At 61.7% G+C, this 17,961-nt stretch overlaps 10 protein-coding genes across 10 annotated transcripts; 6 read left to right on the top strand and 4 right to left on the bottom strand.

Moving 5' to 3' along the window:
- Positions 1-121: 121 nt before the first annotated feature.
- PFL1_01713 (uncharacterized protein) lies at positions 122-1,526 on the bottom strand (the record flags this gene model as incomplete). Its single annotated transcript, XM_007879223.1, has 5 exons — positions 122-356; positions 465-758; positions 873-1,034; positions 1,134-1,327; positions 1,431-1,526. The coding sequence occupies 5 exons, from the start codon at positions 1,524-1,526 to the stop codon at positions 122-124; spliced, it is 981 nt and encodes a 326-aa protein (XP_007877414.1).
- Positions 1,527-2,431: 905 nt separating this feature from the next.
- Positions 2,432-4,064, top strand: PFL1_01712 (uncharacterized protein; the record flags this gene model as incomplete). Its single annotated transcript, XM_007879222.1, has 6 exons — positions 2,432-2,457; positions 2,550-2,696; positions 2,784-2,895; positions 3,018-3,232; positions 3,322-3,502; positions 3,600-4,064. The coding sequence occupies 6 exons, from the start codon at positions 2,432-2,434 to the stop codon at positions 4,062-4,064; spliced, it is 1,146 nt and encodes a 381-aa protein (XP_007877413.1).
- An 885-nt stretch (positions 4,065-4,949) lies between these two features.
- PFL1_06827 (uncharacterized protein) lies at positions 4,950-5,084 on the bottom strand (the record flags this gene model as incomplete). The annotated part of the gene is made up of 1 exon (XM_007879353.1): positions 4,950-5,084. The coding sequence occupies one exon, from the start codon at positions 5,082-5,084 to the stop codon at positions 4,950-4,952; it is 135 nt and encodes a 44-aa protein (XP_007877544.1).
- Positions 5,085-6,653: 1,569 nt separating this feature from the next.
- Positions 6,654-8,010, top strand: PFL1_01711 (uncharacterized protein; the record flags this gene model as incomplete). The annotated part of the gene is made up of 4 exons (XM_007879221.1): positions 6,654-6,855; positions 6,935-7,252; positions 7,318-7,759; positions 7,974-8,010. The coding sequence occupies 4 exons, from the start codon at positions 6,654-6,656 to the stop codon at positions 8,008-8,010; spliced, it is 999 nt and encodes a 332-aa protein (XP_007877412.1).
- A 1,082-nt stretch (positions 8,011-9,092) lies between these two features.
- PFL1_06826 (uncharacterized protein) lies at positions 9,093-9,215 on the top strand (the record flags this gene model as incomplete). Its single annotated transcript, XM_007879352.1, has 1 exon — positions 9,093-9,215. The coding sequence occupies one exon, from the start codon at positions 9,093-9,095 to the stop codon at positions 9,213-9,215; it is 123 nt and encodes a 40-aa protein (XP_007877543.1).
- Positions 9,216-10,067: 852 nt separating this feature from the next.
- Positions 10,068-11,484, top strand: PFL1_01710 (uncharacterized protein; the record flags this gene model as incomplete). The annotated part of the gene is made up of 3 exons (XM_007879220.1): positions 10,068-10,419; positions 10,511-10,854; positions 10,942-11,484. The coding sequence occupies 3 exons, from the start codon at positions 10,068-10,070 to the stop codon at positions 11,482-11,484; spliced, it is 1,239 nt and encodes a 412-aa protein (XP_007877411.1).
- Positions 11,485-11,828: 344 nt separating this feature from the next.
- On the top strand, positions 11,829-12,397 carry PFL1_01709 (uncharacterized protein; the record flags this gene model as incomplete). Its single annotated transcript, XM_007879219.1, has 4 exons — positions 11,829-11,880; positions 12,002-12,033; positions 12,127-12,210; positions 12,314-12,397. The coding sequence occupies 4 exons, from the start codon at positions 11,829-11,831 to the stop codon at positions 12,395-12,397; spliced, it is 252 nt and encodes an 83-aa protein (XP_007877410.1).
- A 173-nt stretch (positions 12,398-12,570) lies between these two features.
- On the bottom strand, positions 12,571-14,178 carry PFL1_01708 (uncharacterized protein; the record flags this gene model as incomplete). The annotated part of the gene is made up of 5 exons (XM_007879218.1): positions 12,571-12,609; positions 12,717-13,237; positions 13,340-13,493; positions 13,597-13,679; positions 13,809-14,178. 5 exons carry the CDS (start codon positions 14,176-14,178, stop codon positions 12,571-12,573), a joined length of 1,167 nt encoding a protein of 388 aa, XP_007877409.1.
- A 1,676-nt stretch (positions 14,179-15,854) lies between these two features.
- Positions 15,855-16,525, top strand: PFL1_01707 (uncharacterized protein; the record flags this gene model as incomplete). The annotated part of the gene is made up of 4 exons (XM_007879217.1): positions 15,855-15,982; positions 16,088-16,237; positions 16,351-16,390; positions 16,472-16,525. The coding sequence occupies 4 exons, from the start codon at positions 15,855-15,857 to the stop codon at positions 16,523-16,525; spliced, it is 372 nt and encodes a 123-aa protein (XP_007877408.1).
- A 370-nt stretch (positions 16,526-16,895) lies between these two features.
- On the bottom strand, positions 16,896-17,579 carry PFL1_01706 (uncharacterized protein; the record flags this gene model as incomplete). The annotated part of the gene is made up of 3 exons (XM_007879216.1): positions 16,896-17,028; positions 17,351-17,453; positions 17,537-17,579. The coding sequence occupies 3 exons, from the start codon at positions 17,577-17,579 to the stop codon at positions 16,896-16,898; spliced, it is 279 nt and encodes a 92-aa protein (XP_007877407.1).
- Between the last annotated feature and the right edge of the window lie 382 nt (positions 17,580-17,961).

The following is a 17,961-nucleotide window of genomic DNA, read 5'->3' as shown; positions in this document are numbered from 1 at the left end:
AGGTCAGGGGCTGGCGCGGGAATAAGTGGGAGCGGGCCGCCTTTGGCCTCGACCCGGGAACCCGGGCAGGCTATCGGCGCTCGGCCGATGTGCGATGGGGATGTCCATAGACGCGGGCTCGTCATCGATCTCCCATGGCGCCCAGGGAGCTCTTGTACGGGCTGCTGAAGTTGGGCGTGGGCAGTCCGGATCCGTTGCCTGGCCCATAGCCGGCAGAGATGGAGCGAGGTACAGCGTCGTGGAAGCTCTGAACGCTCGAGGGTCGGTTGTGCTGGTGATTCTGGGTCTGACTCTGGTTGTAGTGCACTGCACCGTTGAGGTGCGATGAGCTCGAAGAGAAGCCGTAGAGGCAGCCGCTGCGCGTGCGTGCGGCAAGGGTGGGAGCGGACACAGTGGAAGCCTTGTGTCAATCTCAGTGGTAGCCCCGGCGACTTCGCGCCGACACACCAGCGCCGTCCACTCACAGGTATTTGGAGTCGTCGATGGACCCGTCAAAGTACTTTTGCCGCATCTTGAAGAACGTCGTCGCCGTCAGCAGGCTGTCGCTGCCCGCCTGATGCTGTTGGCCGATGCGGCTGACCTGAAGGTCGTCGGCCACGTCCTGGAGGCCGCCTTTGAGCGTCTTGCAGCTGCGCATGAGGAACTTGATGTCGTAGATGCACGGGAACCAGATGCGAAGCAGCGCGAAGAAGTCGGCCTCCTGTGCCGGTAGCGGACTGCACGTCACCACCTTGAGGAGGTAGCCAAAGTCGTAGCCGCTGGAAGGGTTGTGGAAGGAGGGAGGGACCGAAGGAGATGATGCGATGCCGTGAGCCGCTGAGGATGGGTACCTTTGCCTCGCGAGCCGGGAGTCGATGCCAGCGTCACCTCACCTGTGGAACGAGACCCATTTGACGTCGTCAAAGAGCGCGAGCCCCGACGTGATGAGCAGCTCGCCAAAGTGCTCGACGTCGATGCCCATGCGCTCGTGTCGGTCGAAGTCGAGGCCCGCCTTTGTCAGAAGGTCGAGCGAATCCGGTGCGCACATGTCCTCGCTGAAGAGAGGCGGCGGTCGGACGCGAGGAGGGGCACGGTGCGGCGAGTCAGTTCTGGTCGCGCTGCGAATCGCATGGCGGCTCCGCCTGCTCGCTCACTTTACGCTGAAGCGAAAGTTGAACTGCCAAGTGCAGACTTCTGGGGGCAGGTTGCCATTCTCGTCGCAGAGGGTGATGCCGAGCTGGATGAGCTTGAGCAGGTCGACGTTGCACCTCAGGGTCTGGTAGTGGTAGTCGGACGAGCCCTTGAAGGTGCCAATGGGCCTCGCAACGATGCCAGGGAACTCGGTGTCCTAGCGAGGCGACCAGCAGGCCGTCGAGACGAGTGATAGGTGGGACCAACCCGGATCAGCCTCGGCAGGGTGGGCTCAGCTAGGGGCTGCTTCCATGACTTACCATGGCGACGTAGGGGTACTTGTCGATCGTCTCGCGCAGCAGCGCCATCTCTGACTCGAGGTTCTCGGCCCACACTTCTCTTATCCGCCCCGCCATGGTTGCCGTGGTTGGGCCGCAGGTGCACGGTGAGTGCGACAGAGGATGGCGCCGATGATGGCAGCGGATGTGGTTCCGAAGGGTGGCGGTGCAGCGATCTGGACAGGCTGTGCTGGCGTGGGCCTCGGGTCGGCTGCGCAAAGTCGGCGAGGGTGCGGAGCGGCCGAGGAGACGAGGGCCAAGGGCAGGGTTGGTAGCGATGCGGTTCTGTCGGCGCTGTTCCGACGAGCGACGGCGAGCGGTGGGGAGCGACGGGGATGGCCCTGTTGCGATTGCGATTGCGATGCGATGCGACGCGATGCGACGCTGCTGGGCTGCTTGGTCGTTCGGGATGGGCCGATGGTAGAGCAGCAGCGTAGGGCAGCGGAGGGGAGCCAAGGGTAGCTTGATGCGCGGGGTGAGGACAGACGTGAAGGTGGAGAGGCCAGGGCTAGAGGGCCAGGTGCGGACGGGCGAGCGCTCCGCTGCACATCACGGCCCAAGATGGCCCTGGCCTGGGCATGGCCACCTGGCTGGGCCACCCTAGCCTGCTGGCCCTGACCTGGCACGCCCCGCCACCAGTCACGGTGATCGGCGGATCCGAGCAGGCGAGGCACAGGCCGCGTAAATGTGCGCTGGCCCTGGCCCTACTCCACATCCCCCTCGGTCCTCTGTGGTAGCCCAGCCTGTGTGCGTTGCCTCTCTCCAACCTGGTTGCTGCACCATCCTCTGTCCTCATCGTCGCCTCCCCCCTCACCGCTACCACACCGCGTCCCTCTCTCATCGACCGTCCCGAGCATCAGCCTTCGTCACTTGGCTCGCTTACCCGCCCAGCCTCACCTAGATCCCCATAGCCGGCTCCAAACTCGTACGGACGGCCTCGAACCTGTCATCCTCCCGACACCTTCTCGAGCTCGCTGCCCAACATGGTCCTCGAAGCGACGATGCTAGTGTGAGTGCATGGCCCTTGACGCAGCCTGTGGAGTGATACTCGCTGGTCGTTCTCCTTGCTGACCCGCTGGCCCCCGTCGCCCCTGCCCGCAGGCTCGACAACTCGGAGTGGATGAGGAATGGCGACTACACGCCGTCCCGGTGGGAGGCCCAGTCTGACGCCGTCAACATGATCTTTGACGCAAAGACAAACTCCAATGCCGAGAGCGAGGTCGGGCTGATGACCATGGCAGGCAAGAGGTGAGTCGGGCTCCAGCGTCGGCCGAGTCGGACCGCAGCGAAAGTCCGGGCTGACGATGTGGTGCCACCCCCTGCCTCTACTTGCAGCCCCGAGGTTCTCGTCACGCTGACCCAGGACGTCGGAAAGATCCTGACCGCGCTGCACTCGACAAAGGTCGCCGGCACCTCGGACCTTCTTACCGGCATCAACGTCGCCTCGGTGGGTGTCCCCATCGGTCTCTGCGCCTCCTCGCAGCTCTATGCGCACCAAGTCGCTGACGCGCCGCTCTCTGTCCTGCCGTTCCCGGCGCTCCACCTGCACTCATCGACCCTCACCCGCAGCTCGCACTCAAGCATCGCCAAAACAAGAACCAGCGCCAGAGGGTCATTGTCTTTGTCGGCTCGCCCGTGGCAAACTCCGAGCAGGACCTTGTCAAGCTCGGCAAGCGGCTCAAAAAGAACAACGTGGCCGTCGACATTGTCAACTTTGGCGAGGACGAGGAAAACGAGGACAAGCTCTCGAAGTTCATCGAGGCCATCAACAGCGGCGACAACAGGTGAGTCGCCGCCAGGTTTCGCCAGCGTCATCAGCCACCTGATCCGCGCACTGACGCGCTGTTACCCCAACACGCCTCGTCGCGGGCAGCCACCTCCTGAGCATCCCGGCAGGTCCGCAGCTCCTCTCGGACATCATCCTGACCTCTCCAATCCTGCAAGAAGAGGGCGGCGAGAGCGGTGGTGCGGGCCCTTCGGGCAGCGGCGGCGGAGGAGGTGGAAACCAGTTCGAATTCGGCGTCGACCCCAGTATGGACCCCGAGTTGGCCATGGTGAGCACCACCACTTGCGCTGGCTCTAACCGCGCACGCCGCGCACGCCCTGCGCTCGCAGCATGCTGACCAGTTCCGCTTCCTCTGAACACTCCAGGCGCTCCGCATGTCGCTCGAGGAGGAGCAGGCGAGACAGCGCGCCGCCGAAAATGCCTCTGGCACCCAAGGGTCCACGCTGCCGACCGTGTCGGAGGGCGCCGAGAGCAGTGCCATCGCCGCCGTGGCGGCTCCGTCGGCCTCGACCGGCCTGGCAGGGTCCGGCTCCATGGTGGCGCACGGCGCCGAGGCCATCACGGGCGAGGGCGCCAACGCCGACGACGAGTCCGAAGAGGCGATGCTGCAAAAGGCCATCGCGCTCTCACAGGCCGGCGCAGGGGACGAGGACGTCGAAATGGCGGCGGCCGATCCGGACGCCGGCAAGGGATCGGGCAAGGCGGTCGTTGCCGGCCAGCACGAGGGCGACGAGGACGAGGAGATGGACGAGGACGAGGCCATCGCTCGTGCGATTGAGATGAGCCTGGCCGAGCGGGGCGAAGACGACGCCGACGCGGCCAAAAAGTGAGCCAAGCGACCCTCCCCGAGATCGCTTTGTTCTCTTTTTCCCCCATGCAATCAGCAAGTCCCTTTCATCCTCACGCGTCTCGGTGTGTACCCTTTGTTGCAATGGCCCGGCCGGGCCTGGCGGGGATGTGGGACAGTCGTGGCGGCAATGGACGGCAGCGGGAGGGCGCGAGGACGCGGCAGACCTGCGCCCCGCATCGTTCTCGATTTCCCGCGCCCAGCTCCGGTTGTCGACTTTTTTTTTTTTTCCCGCCGGCGCGTCGCTTGTGCCCGGACACGGCGAAGGGAGCACAAAGGGGTCAAACATCGTTGGACCGTCCCAGGCCAGGCGGCGTTGATCCGATCGTCCCTTTGATCGGCGCTCGACTAGCGATGACGGTACGCATGCTGGCAACCTTTGGTGACCGGATGCTAACGAGACGGCCCAGTCCTCAGATCGAAACCGCTCAGCCCACCACTCAAGGATCCACACAAGATGAAGCGAACAATGTAATGGAGAGGGAAGAAGCTGAAATTGAAGATTAAAGAGGCGGACGAGGGAACAGGCGGAGAGAGAGGGTAGCCGGCCGGTGGCTAGAGGGAGGAGGGGATTGGGATCGCGAGGGAGCGTTGAGCTGATTATTGCACAGCTACTGGGTGGTATGTTCGGGACGAGGTTCCAGGAGGAAATCGAAAGGAGGTACCAAGAGTATAGGGAGGCTCCACTACTCAGGACCGCGGCTGTAGATCGAGCTTCTGCTTCGACATGAAGGCACGACAGGCCAGGAGAATCAGCATACAGTTGTAGACGTGCAACAGCTGGACGGAGCATACTCACAGAGTCTCGTCGGTCTTCGACCAGCGAGGCCAGGGTCGCGAGATGAAGGGGCGGCGACGCGCCATCACCTTAGGCGATGGTGCAGAAAGAGCCGCGGTCCTGCCACTGCTGGCCGGGCTTGCGGATCTCGTAGTTGACCGGAGCCTCCTGGGTCTCGGCGGCGCCGACGACGGTAGGGGCAACAACGTTGAAGATGGCGTCCATTGTGATAGAGTGAGGGGGGTTTTGCTGGGGAAGCGAAGAAGTGTCGGGAAGCGAGGCTTTGAAGGTGTGTGAGAGAGGAGGATGTGTGAGTTGATGAGGAGCAGAGAACAACATCGGCACCGTCGCGAGTGGTATTTATCGTTCCGAGGCGGTGTCGAGACCACCCTAGCGGCTGTTCAAGGAGAGCCGCATCAGCGAGCGGCCCATCGACGGCGATCCCCTGGGCGACCCTTCTGGCGAACCGCGCTGTACGGAGGGAGGCTAGGTGCTTGCGCCCTGTCCTTCGCACACAGCCCTTCGCGACGACCTGGTGTACGGAGATGACAAAGGGGAGCGCGGGCGTGGTCAGGGCTCAAGGCAGGGGCGGTACCCGACCTCTCACGGCTCTCACCGGCGCAAGGACTCTCCACAACCAAGACGGCCCGGCACACCTCCCCCGCATGACTGTCATGCTCGATCCCGGCCATGTTGCCCATTATCTTGGCATTCACCTCTCAGTGCGGCAGCAGAGTGGCAGTCGTAACAGACTCACGCCTTCGATGAGATTGTCAGACAAAGGGGCAGTCCACACAAGACCCGCCGACGATCCGTGCCCCTTTGTGGCGTCTATCCTGGGCACGGTCTGGCGTGCTCTTAGCCGTTGTCTTCGTCGGACCCGGTCTGCCTGCGAATGTCGTTTTGTTGCCGAAAGACGGGAGGATTGGCGCGGGCACACGGCTGCGAGACTAATTGTCGGGATCGGTATCTCTGCTCTGGGACAAAGGGAACACCTTGACCGACGGACAAAGGGATTCTGCTTGGCTTGCGCTGTCGGGTCCGCACAGAACGACGACCTGGTCCTGAGCGCTGGCATGGACTCGTCGGAGCAAAGGGGTGCTATCCCTCGGGTGGCACCACGAATTTTAGCTCTCGCAGAGTCTCTTCACGCAGGAGCCACAGCGCCATGGGGGCTACGCGCCCAGTCAGCCCCGGGCGCGAGCGAGCAAATAAGATCCCTTTGTGGGCGCATCGTCTACCTATTCATGATTGTGGTAGTTCGAGCACGAGGAGAAAGGGACGTGCTACCTACAGACCGATACGTACCCATAGCAGCGTCAGCAGCGGTGGCGGCCGAGGACAGGGATTGCACGTGTCTGCCCATGCCTGCCGTCATGCACACAAAGAAAATTCAACAAGCGCCCTCAGGCAAGCTCGATGCCGTTCGTAGGGTTCCCTTTGTACCACCATCCGGCCACACTGCCTCGGTCCTCGTCCTCCGACGTGTCACCTTCCTCGGGCTCAATCAAGAAGAAATCTCCCCGGGCCCTCCTCCCTTTTTTTCTCCCCTTTGTCGGAGCGGCAGAATTTTCTCACGTCCAAAAAAAGCCCTTTGTGTGTCGGACAGGAGCCGCAATGGACACTGCGTTTTTGCCGGAGGCGTAACCATGGCCACCATGGTTGCGGCCCGTCAGGATCTTTCTGGGATCCGAGCTTTCTGAAGAGTCAATATATAGGGAAGCGCACACCGTGCGGAACGCTCCAGCACCTCGAAGCACCACCAACACTCTTCTACACATCATCGACAACGCGATGACCAATTATGCGCTGATCACCTTTTCGGCCCTGAGCTGCTTCCTCGTTCCGCTCCCATTCCCTTGGCACTGGCGGGCCAAAAATGTCGGCACCCTCAGCATGATGGCTTACTTGATTCTGAGCAACATCGACATCCTCGTCAACACTTCTGTATGGGCGCATTCCTTCGAAAACCTTGCGCCGGCATGGTGCGAGATTAGTGAGTCGAGATCGAAGACTGGCAGGGTTTCGCAACGAGACTGACCGAAGTTCTTTGCGGATGATACGGCTCCCCGCAGGTATCAGAATACGCCATCTCACGAACTTTGCCCTCCTATGCTGCAACCTGTGCATCGCTCGACGTCTCGAATCGATCGCGTCGACCAGAGAAGTCAGACTGACGGAGCAAGGCAGAAGAAGGCGTCTTCTCGTCGATCTCTTCATCACCGTCGGCCTCCCGATCGTGCACCTATCGCTCATGATCGTCAATCAAGGTCATCGATTTGACGTTCTCGAGGGCCGTGGCTGCTGGCCAAGCTACGTGCCAACAGCGGTTTATTTGGTTCTCGTGCTCCTGCCTTGGGTCTTCGTCTGCATCGCTTCACTCGTCTACAGCAGTGAGTGCGACAAGGCCGATTCGACGATGGAGCGCAGCGACTGATTCTTTCTCTGTCGCAATCAGTCCTTGCCTTTCGATGGTTCATCGTCCGTCGCAGACAATTCGCAGCGGTGTTGCAGTCCACCGCGTCGCATCTCAACAAATCGCGCTACCTTCGGATGATGATGTTCTCCATCGTCGACATCCTGTTTTTCTTCCCTCTTGTCATGGTCGTCTTCGTACGTCAGACCCAGATACCCGGAGGCCTCGCACCCTACAAGTCATGGGGCGACGTCCATTACGGCTTCGACCGAGTGTCGCTCTATCCCGCAGAGGCAATCGAGCTCAGGATGGGCTCTACTGTGGTTCTGGATCTTACTCGGTGGACATCGCCCATCAGCGGCATCTTCTTCTTTCTCATGTTCGGGCTGGGTGAGGAGGCCATCAAGACCTACAAGAGATTCTTTCAACGCATCGGATTGATGTCCGCAAAGACGAACCCGAAGGATACTTTCACTGTGTCGAAGTGAGTGGCTTTCTGGGACGCTGGTCACGCCAAGTCCTCGATCTGATTCGTATCGCTTCTTTTTCCCGATCCTAGGCTCGCAACCTTCAATGAACGTTCGAGGGCCGCCGACTGTGAATCCTTCGATCAATCGGAAGCGACCGAGAAGGGCTGGGCCTCGAAAAGCTCCCCTGAATCCGAGCGATTTGGCACTTCCGACATCGCCTCGGTGCAGAACATGGATCGCACTCTTGACGAAGGGCACGGAGTGAAGATCTCTGTCACACGTTCTGTATACCCTAGCAGCTAGCTTTGCCTTTGCGTCACGATCGATCAAAGACTGCACGGCGTCATCCCCCCATCGAAATCGTAACACGAAACCTTTGTCCGACAATAATATGAAACGTTGGAGCTGCTCTCCCAAGATGCTTTCGTCGCCACACGAGAAGTTCCAAGGCCTTGTAGAAGCGATGTGACGCCTCGGCGTTGATTCATGGATATCTGATCGGTTGCCTGTGGCTCTCTGTGACTGTCTCCCCGCTGCTGCGTGCACGTCTTCCTGAGCGGGAGTTGGTATTAGCCTTCTATGCGGAACACCAGGGAAAGTCAGATGTGCCGCGGTCGTCATCCGTGCCTTTGAGGTATGTGAGAGACTCTACGAGGAAGCCGGTCAAAGCCACTCGCTCTGCATCTGCTGCTTCCCTTTGTGCATGGGCTAGCGAGCAGTGTTGCTCCATTTCATGGCAATGTACTCGGATGTGCCAGCAAGCGGTCTCGGTCTCCCCTTTCACTTTCGTGGGATCTTTACAGTTCTGTCCCTTTGTTTAATGTGCGGTCGCGCGGTCTCTGATGCGTGAAGAAATACCGTGACATTCGCCTCTGGGGAGAAAGGGGAGGAAAAGGGAAGAGGGGGAGAGAGCGGCTTTGTAGCGAAGCAAGCAAAGGGCAGTCGTCGCGACCGGCGAGGGCGGGGGCTTGTAGCGGAACAAAGGGCATTTGTCGCGTGACGGCGGGGCCGCGGGCGTGACAAAGGGCAGCTACCGCCACCGGCCCTTTCTTCAACACCGTGGCATCTGTGGCCCTTTCATACAGCTGGAGCGTGGGCAAAATGTTGCTCAACGTGCAATCCCCTGTGGATGGGCGGGGGCCCACCCACGAAGCGATGCTTCGCAGTCTCAACGAGCGACCTCGTAGGACATTTCAGGTCTGCACGGTGCTCGCAAACGATATAAGGCGAGCACTCAAACAGGCAGATTGCTTCCTCGACATCGAACAACCAACAATCTCTTCTACAGCACCTACCTCTCTCTTACCCTCTCTCTCAGAGCTTCATCACCTTCGCACCTTTCTCACCATGGACGCCCTCTTCGCACCTTTCACCTCGGTCCAGGCTGTCTCCACTGAGCAGGCCCCGGTCAACAACGAGGATCCTAGCAAGACTGGACGCCCCTGGGGTGGTGCTTGCGTCGTTGCTTGATAGCATTCAACGTGAGTAGACGAGTAAGAGTGCTACCACCACTTTGTGGCTGTCACTCGATTCGAGACTGACCTGTGACTTTTGCGACGGAGCCGCCCTGTTACCATTTAGGCTCGCGAACGTACTCGGATCCCATGTCTATCCGTGCGGACCCCTCTTTCGAAGGCTGTATATCTTCCCCCTGACAAGCTCCTGACGAGGAGTCTGCCAGATCCTACAGCCACCAACCCTCCTTTCTGTCTGCGTTCCTGTCCCTCTCTAAATCTTAATTCCGGAGCCGGCTCATCTTCCACCCTTGATCGTCTGAAACTGAGTGTGGCCTACTAGGGCAGAGCCGTGTATTTGATGGGGTCGGAACACGCTTGATACTTTTACAAGCCCTTTTAAGATCGGCACGAAAGATGGTATGCTGGGTCGACTGCGGAGGTGCTTACTGCCGGCGAGTCGAGGTGCGGCATCGAAGCGGAATACACTTTCAGAGAGACTCGTGATCCCACCAGGCGAGGCGATAGATGGCCGGCCCACCAAGCAAGGTCGTGTCGACGGCGCAGGCTGGTTCTGGCTCTGCCTGATGGATCGTTGATGATGGTGTCAATTGACAGGACCCCAATACATTTCATGTCGAACCTGCCCCCCGCAACTGCGACATGTGCGAGAAGATGCCTGCGACAGATGCTAGATCCTTGAAGCCCGGGACCCGGCAATGGTGATTCCTAGATTTGCTGGCATCTGCCTCGAAAGAAGCTGCCGCCTGCCGCCCGCCTTGCGGTTTGCGCTTTTGAGCTTTAGACAACGCCAGGACGAAACCCCCTTCTCTCTTAGTCCGCCTTCGCCACCGACGACCGACCGGTCATGAGGCCCATCCACTTACTGACTCTGCCAGGCACACTTGGGGCCAACCATTGCTTCGCCTACGGCGCCAGGCGCACGCTCGCGGCCATGACGAGGAGCCCGGCCAACCTGGCAGCACCTGCAACGACGCCGGGAATGCCTCGGACGCTGTCTGCGTCGTCCTTGGTCGCTGCGCCGCGAGCGGAAGCGGTTCAAGCGGCAGCGCAGGAAGGGCCGATGCCGCATTCTCCGATCCCCATCTTCACCACCGTACAGCGGTATCGGCAGTGGCGAGCCGGAGCTGCAGCCCGCGGCGAGACCGTCGGCTTCGTCGCCACCATGGGCGCCCTTCACGAGGGCCATCTCAGCCTTGGTGAGCCTGAGCCAGTTTCGATGGGCGGCCGCTTCTTCGCTGTGGCATCGCTGGCTGACCAGCTCATGCTCCTCACGCCAACCTGCCACAGTGCAAGCCAGCCTCGAGGAAAACGACCACACTGTGGTCTCGATCTTTGTCAACCCGGCCCAGTTTGCACCCACCGAGGACCTCGCCTCGTACCCGCGCACGCTCGAAGCGGACATTGCCAAGCTCAGCCCGCTGCGCAGCGACCAGGGCCAACGCAAGGTCTCGGCCGCCTTTGTACCGACGGTGCCCGAGATGTACCCGAGCGGCTTTACGCAGATCGTCGAGGACCAGGTCGGCGCCTTTGTCGAGGTCAAGGGCCTCGGGCACCAGATGGAAGGTGGTAGCAGGCCCACGTTCTTCCGCGGTGTGGCGACGGTCGTCACCAAGCTCTTTCACATCGTCCAGGTGAGCCTCGTCGCCGTCGGGCGGCGGTGCAGTAGCGAGGCCAGCGCTGACGATGCAAGTGCGATGCCCGCCCACTCTCCCCGACAGCCCGACCGCACCTACTTCGGACAGAAGGACATCCAGCAGGCCATCATCCTGCGCAGACTCGTCAAGGATCTGCTGTTTGCCCACCCGCCCTCGCCAGAACATCTGCGGGTCATGCCAACGGGGCGCGACAATGAGACCGGCCTCGCGCTCAGCAGCCGGAACGCCTACCTGACGGCCGGCGGGCGCAAGGTGGCCCCGGTGCTGTACCGCGCTCTGTGCGAAGGACAAAGAACCTGGGACGCCTCGGCTGGAGAGCCCGCCGACGTGCGGGTGCGCACCACCTTGCGCAATGCCAGGGCCGTCGTCGAGGAGGAGGTCAAGAGGTGCCGGCAACAGGGCTCGGTCACGCTGGAGCTGGACTACATCTCGCTCAACAACCCAAACACGCTGGAGAACCTCGAAGAGGTCGTGGCGAAGCGCGGCGCAGAGGGCATCAAGGTGGAAGAGGGGGCGATCCTGAGCGGCGCTGCCCTGGTCAGCGAAGGAAAGGGCGGCAAGGTGACCCGGTTGATAGATAACGTCTTGCTGGGCTTCCGGCTGTAGAGGTTCGCGTCGAGAGACTTGTCCGCCTCTCAGTTCGGTTCCGAGCGGAGAGGGGAACCCCGGCGTGGCTGACCAATCGAAACGAGCCCCCCCTACTCCACATGCATGCTCGATGTCTGTCACCTGTGGCTCGTTGCTCACTTCCTTGCCTCTGGACAACCAACACCACCCTCTCCTCGACCTCGCCGGCAGCCGATCCTGCTAAGAGCGCCATCCTCAGCGGTCGACCTGCTCCTACATCACACGAGAGCTTTTCCTCCACAGCGCTCGCTACCCACGTCCTTTCCTGCGACCTTGGCCCCGCCGACAGACAGACGACAATGAGCGGATCTCCCTGGCCTCGTATGGTTGGCGCAGGAGTGGCAGTGATCGCGCTCGGCTACGGCATCATGAAGGGTACGTTGCGCTGCCTCGGACCCACCTAGACACTCACCGCCGGAGGGTGGTTCCCGCCTAGCACTCACACCGATCCCCGCCCCGGCCAACGGTCTGCTCTGGTGTTGTACCGCTGCTTCAGGTACCACACCGACCGACAAGCAGTTCTACGACGTGAGTACGCCTGACCAGACTCGGTACTGTCCAGGCGTGGAGGGAGACCCTCGCTGATCCCAACGCGCTTCAATCGTCTTCAACGCGAGGTAGAGTCTTTCTCCTGATCTGAAGCGGCAAGTGGACAACCAGCGCTCGGCGGCCGAACGCAAAGCCGCTTACCGCGAGCAACTGATGGTGAGCAAGTACTTTTCCGCACTCACCCCGTGCACTTCTGCGCTGACATGGCCCTGTTCGATGCTACAAACGGCCTTCGTTTCTGTGGGTGCTGTGGGTGCAGCGAGCCAAGGAAGGCGAGGACAACGGCCCGGTGTGGGCAGAGGCGGCCAAGGGCAGGGATAGTACGCCACCGCCACGGACGTGATCGTAGAACGCCTCAGAGCGCTCGAAATCCGAAGCCGCCCCTCTTCAACTCGGCGTCTTTATTCTCAGCAGAAAGCACCTTCGTCAAAAGATGTCTGGAACGGCAACGAATGTCGCAGGTTGAATCAAGTAGCATGCCACGAAGGCTAGATCAAAGTAACAGGGAAATGCCCTTCAAGCAGACTGCGCCAATTTTCGGCGCGCGAGGACAGCCTGGGTGATACGGAAGGCGGATGAGAGGCAGACCGAGAAGAATCAGCTAAAAGCCCGCTGGCGGGAAGGAACCAGGACGCGACCGGACCAATGCCGGGACCACTTACGGCGTTGAGCCTGTCGAGCATCTCGACAGTCGTGTCCCACCCGACGCAGCCGTCGGTAATCGAGACGCCGTACTTGAGCTCCTCGACCTTGCCGTTCTTGGGCTCGCCCTGCTTGCCCTCGTTGAGGTGAGATTCGATCATGACGCCGGTGATGGCCGTCTCGCCGGCCTCGAGCTGCTGGGCGACACTCTCAATCACCTTGGGCTGGTTGCGGTAGTCCTTGTTCGAGTTGCCGTGCGAGGCATCGACCATGATCGAGGGGAAGCGGTCGGGCATGGCCGCCTTGAGCTGCTCCTTGGACGACTTGATCGACTCGGGGTCGTAGTTGGTGCCCTTGGACCCGCCGCGGTGCACAATGTGGAGATCGGCGTTGCCGACCGTCTTGACGATGGCGGCGAGACCCTGGTTGGTGACGCCCATGAAGGCGTGCGGCTGCGACGATGCGCGGATGGCGTCGACCGCCACGGTGATGCCGCCGTCGGTGCCGTTCTTGAATCCGACGGGCATGGAAAGGCCGGAGACTGCGGGGAAAGGGAGGCAGCAAGCGCGAGGGGTGCCCGCAGCTTCGAGGTGAGCGCGGTCGTCGTGGACGCGGTCTGTGCTCTCGCGTCGCACACACTCACCGAGCTCTCGGTGCAGCTGCGACTCGGTCGTTCGGGCACCGATGGCGCCCCACGAGTAGAGGTCGGACATGTACTGCGGCGAGATGGTGTCGAGAACCTCGCAGGCAACCGGGACACCACTGGACGTGAGTTCGGAGAGCAAGCTGCGTGCGATCTGATTTCCGGGATGCGGTATGCCAAAGGCCGAAACGTCAGAAAGAAGGTCACGCAACACCGAGCTGGCCGCCGAGAGGGCCTCCGCGAGAGTACGTGCTTACCTTGAGCCCGCGGTTGATCTGGAAGCTGCCGTTGATGTCCGGATCGTTGATCAGGCCCTTCCAGCCGACTGTGGTCCGCGGCTCTGCAGAGGTCGAAGCGCGCATCGCCGCGGACGCCAGCGATGATAGAGGGGGATGTCAGCCTCTCCGTGGAGTGTCCTGATGGTGCCTCAGGAAAGCGGCTCGATCCTAGCTCCTGAACCTGCACTCACTCTCAAAGTAGGCACGCATGATGACGACGAGACCTTCTCCCCACTTTTCGTCGATGCCCTTCTTGAGCAGCGCCGCGTACTCCTTGGCCTGCTGGGGGTCGTGGATCGAGCAGGGGCCGACGACGACGAGGAGCCGGTCGTCGAGGCCATTGATGACGGCGCTCGAGAGGGCGCGCGCCTTTGCGATGGTCTTCTGGGATTCCGGCGAGGCGGGCAGCTCGTGCAGGAGGAGAGAGGGAGAGATGAGGGGCTCGAAGCCGGCGACGCGGACATCGTTGGCGTAGACGAAATCTTCGTCGCCCTTGTGGATCGACTTTGCGAGCGGGACGGCCGTCTGGCCGTTGGCGGTGTTGGCGGCGATGTTGGACATGGTCGAAGGACGTTCGAAGGGGTGCTGACGATGTCCGCCTAGTGATGGGCTACTACGACTGCGCGGGTGTTGCTGTTTAGTTGCACGAGAGGGCGGTGCAGGGTGGTCGCCGAGGTCACGATCCGGGTCTGAGCAGCTGATGATGGAGGGGCGCAAGATGGACAGCTAGAGTGCCTCGTCTAGCGCAGCGGTGTCGGTGGTGGTCGAAGAGCGGAGGCGGCGAGAGTGATGAGAGTAGTGATGGAGATGGTGAAGGAGGTTGACGATGCTCCTGTCGCCTTGAAGGCAGACTGGCCCAAGAAGAACCAGGCAGGCAGGCAGCGCCCGCACCACACCTACCTGCTGTTGCTCAAGCTCGCCTGCGTGAAACCCGCCCAACGCAAGAAAAAAATCAAACAAAATTGAGTCACAGCGCTGGCGGCCTCCCCTGGCCACGCAGACAGAACAGGAGGCCGGGTAGACGCACGGCTAGAGCGGCGGCGGCTGGCCAGGCCGGGCGCACACTCACGCACGTCGTCGTCAACCCTGCTGCTGCCTCGTTCTTCGCATGAACGCGTCCCGCGCCGTGTCCCGAGAGGGCGGCGTGCGTGGCTGCTACTCAGCGTCCCTGTAAGTCACGACAGAGCCGTCGTCGATCAGTAGTACGTGGAATCAAAGAAGGCGATGGCTGCGGCGTAGGCGTACGTGCGACCCAAGAAGGGTGGCATTATGATGGACGAGGGAGCGGCCTGGACCACGGCGGTGGAAGACCTGCGGCCACGCCACGGGCTCGGGGCGAAGGGCTGGCACGTTCCGAAGGAGAGCAGGGCCGGTCGGATCCCGACAACCAGAAGAGTCACCCACCCACCACACAGGCTGCCCGGACTCGGGCCCGCGAGACCTGCTGGACCCACACCTCGTCCCTGAGGCGATGCTACAGACGTCGGTATCGTGCCTAGGTTCGGTCCGCCACAGCAGCGCGAGCGAGCGGGTGATCCGACGACGAGCGAACTCGACCCTCGCCCGCTTCTTGGCTTGCTTGCTTGCTTGCTTGCTTGCCGCCTGCTTGCTTGCTTCTCCCGAGGCGAGTCGGTTGCAGGCCAGCCAGCAGCAGCAGCCACATCTTGCCTGGACCCTGCCTGCTGGCCCGAGAATTCGCCCGCGCGGCAGGCCAGCAGGCTGCTGGCTTGACCTGCCTGGCCACGCACGCCCCCGTCTCGGAGATTTTTGCCGGTGGCCCAGCAGCGGACTGCCTGGGCCTTAAGCTTGCTCCCCCGACAGCCGTTCGACGGCCCAGGCTCGGTCCATGCCCCATACAACACCATCCCTCGGGCTGCCTTGAGTTCTGAGGGTGGCGACAGGCAGCTTGCAGGGCTCCAGGAGGCCAGCGACAGGAGCTTCGAATGGTTGACGTCGAGACCCTGGTCGCCTTGACCTGGCTTCGAGATTGGGAAGACGCCCGACCCGGCCTGGCTGGCTGGCATCGGGCAGTCTTGAGATCGGGAGAAAACACCGACTTGTCCGGTTCCGATCCGCCAACCAGGCAGACGCTCCGGACGGGCCGCCGAGATGCGAGCGAGGCGCGACCCCGCATTCGCCAGGCTTTGAGCCGGCCTCGGGCTTCCAGCACGCTAAGCTGCGGACCCCCAACCTGGCTACAAACATACCCCACTCACCACCGCGGCCACCTATCCAACATGTCGTCGTACCGCAAAGTCGACCCCTCTGATCCTCGTCGGGCCGATCTGACGAGGCCTCTGCAGCTTCCAGCGGCGTGGAGGGAAAACGACCTCGACATGTATGGGTCCTTCCTCGGCGGCGCCTCGTGAGTCTTCCATCGGTCGTGGTGGACCTGCCGCGCGGTCACCCGGGCGTTCTGTAGTCGATGGCATGCTGACGATAGCTTCGCATCCCTTTTCTCTCGACGCAGGATGATGTCCGGAGCGGCCATGCTGACCCGCGCTCCGCAGATTGCCTACCTCGGCATGATCTTCGCCGTCGCCCACCTCGCCCACGACAAGCCATTCAAGTCTGAGAAGAACAAGGAGTCGCCATCGGGAGGGCCGTTGATGAGCCTGCTGTGGGTGTCTGCCGCAGGACCGGCCGTTTTTTGCGAGAAAGCGTCAGAGTTGGCCGCCGGGCTGACGCCTCTGCCCATTTGCTCTCTTTCGTATGCTCATCTCATCGCGGCAGCTTCTCCGCGATGGCTATGCTGGCTCTGATGGTTCCCAAGGTGAGGAGCATCGCACTGATCTCGTGCTCATCTCGGACAACCGCTGACCTCCTCTTCTCTATTGTCGACGCCACTGCGTAGATGGCTGTCAGCGACCCCCTCAATGTCGCCAAGGCTGCGGCCGGGTCGGCGTGAGGGCGCAGGACCGCCTGGCGCCGCGCCTGTCGTTGGTTCTGGATCGCAAGAATTGCAAGACAAGATATCTCAGGGCCAACAGTGTGCCGGATTGAGCGAGTCTGAGGCTTGAGTCTGCGAACAGCACGCCAGACATGCGAACACGCGCGGCTCCCACCCATGCCCGTGAACACGGCAATGCGGCACGACGGAGAATGGCGGCCGCCTTTGCAGAGAGAAGGCAGCGCTGCCGAAGGCGAGACGAGGGGCACAGGATGCCACCGGAGATGCTTGTGCTGAGAGACTAAAAGTACAGGTGAGGGAAGCTGAAGACAAGGACCCGGCGGAAGACCAAAGACGCAGCAGAGGCAGTAGTTGCAAGCGCGGCCGGCTACTTGTTCTTGGTCAGCCTGTAGGTGAACCTCTTCCTCGTTGGCGCGAACTCGCCGAGCTTGTGGCCGACCATCTCTTCCGTCACCGAGATGGGGATGTGGTGCTTGCCATTGTGCACGAGGAACTTGAGCCTGCGCGATAAGAGAGAGAGAAGAGACGTCGGCGACGATGATCAGCATTGTCGATCGGCAGAGAGGGGTTCACCCTTTCTCCTGGAGGCAGTGCGGTGCAAGCGTGACGACGCTGACGCGGTTATCCTGGACCGAGCTACAAGCCGTCATCGGGTGCTGGTGCCACGAGATCAGTTGCCTTTCACACGCATCGCAGAACTGTTCTGACGGGGGGGCCCATCAGCCTCGCGATGGAGCTTGACAGGCCGGCGAGGTAGTTGCGATGCGGCCAGCGCGGACACGATCGAGCCTGATGCTCAAAAGCCCAACGACGGACACTCACCCCACAAAGTTTGGCAGGATGGTGCAGCTCCTCGCGTTTGTTCGGATGGGCGTGTTGTTCTTGAGAGCCTCGGAGAGGTTCGGGAAGGCCACAAAGAACGGACCTGCGGGGGAGAATGCCGAGCGAACGAAGTGTCAGCCGCGTGCTTGGCCTCGCCGTGCCCTGATACGACGTTCTTCGACTCACCCTTCCACGCAGATCTTGCCCTGAGGACGGTTGAGGGCAGCATCGTGCTTGTCGTGTTGCGGCCAGTCCGAAGCTGAGGGATGCACGATTCTAGCGAGGCGCAAGGTCGGGATTGGTAGGAAGGTGCGGCGGCGGTACGGGTTGAGCGAGAAGGTGGAAGGTGTGACCTGACCAACCTCAAAATCCCCTCGCTCCGCCGCCGCTGACCGAGGCCCGAATCGAGAGCCAGGGAGGCGCGGATCCGAAAGGGGGCACAGGGGACACACGAAAGGATCTCTCCGGTGTGCGCGCGTGGCCTAAGACTGGCCTGGCCTGGGCTGGCCCCGGCAGCAACGGCGGCTTTTCGGACACAACGGCCGCGCCTGCGAGGCAGGCGCCTGGCTGGCTGTTGGGGGACGCATGGGCGTTTTGGGCCGGGCCTCAGA

The sequence above is a fragment of the Pseudozyma flocculosa genome (genome assembly GCF_000417875.1).
Source record: "Pseudozyma flocculosa PF-1 unplaced genomic scaffold scaffold00004, whole genome shotgun sequence".
Taxonomy (NCBI): domain Eukaryota; kingdom Fungi; phylum Basidiomycota; class Ustilaginomycetes; order Ustilaginales; family Ustilaginaceae; genus Pseudozyma; species Pseudozyma flocculosa.
Note: the sequence above shows the minus strand (reverse complement) of the source record. Positions and strands in the feature narration are given on the sequence as shown.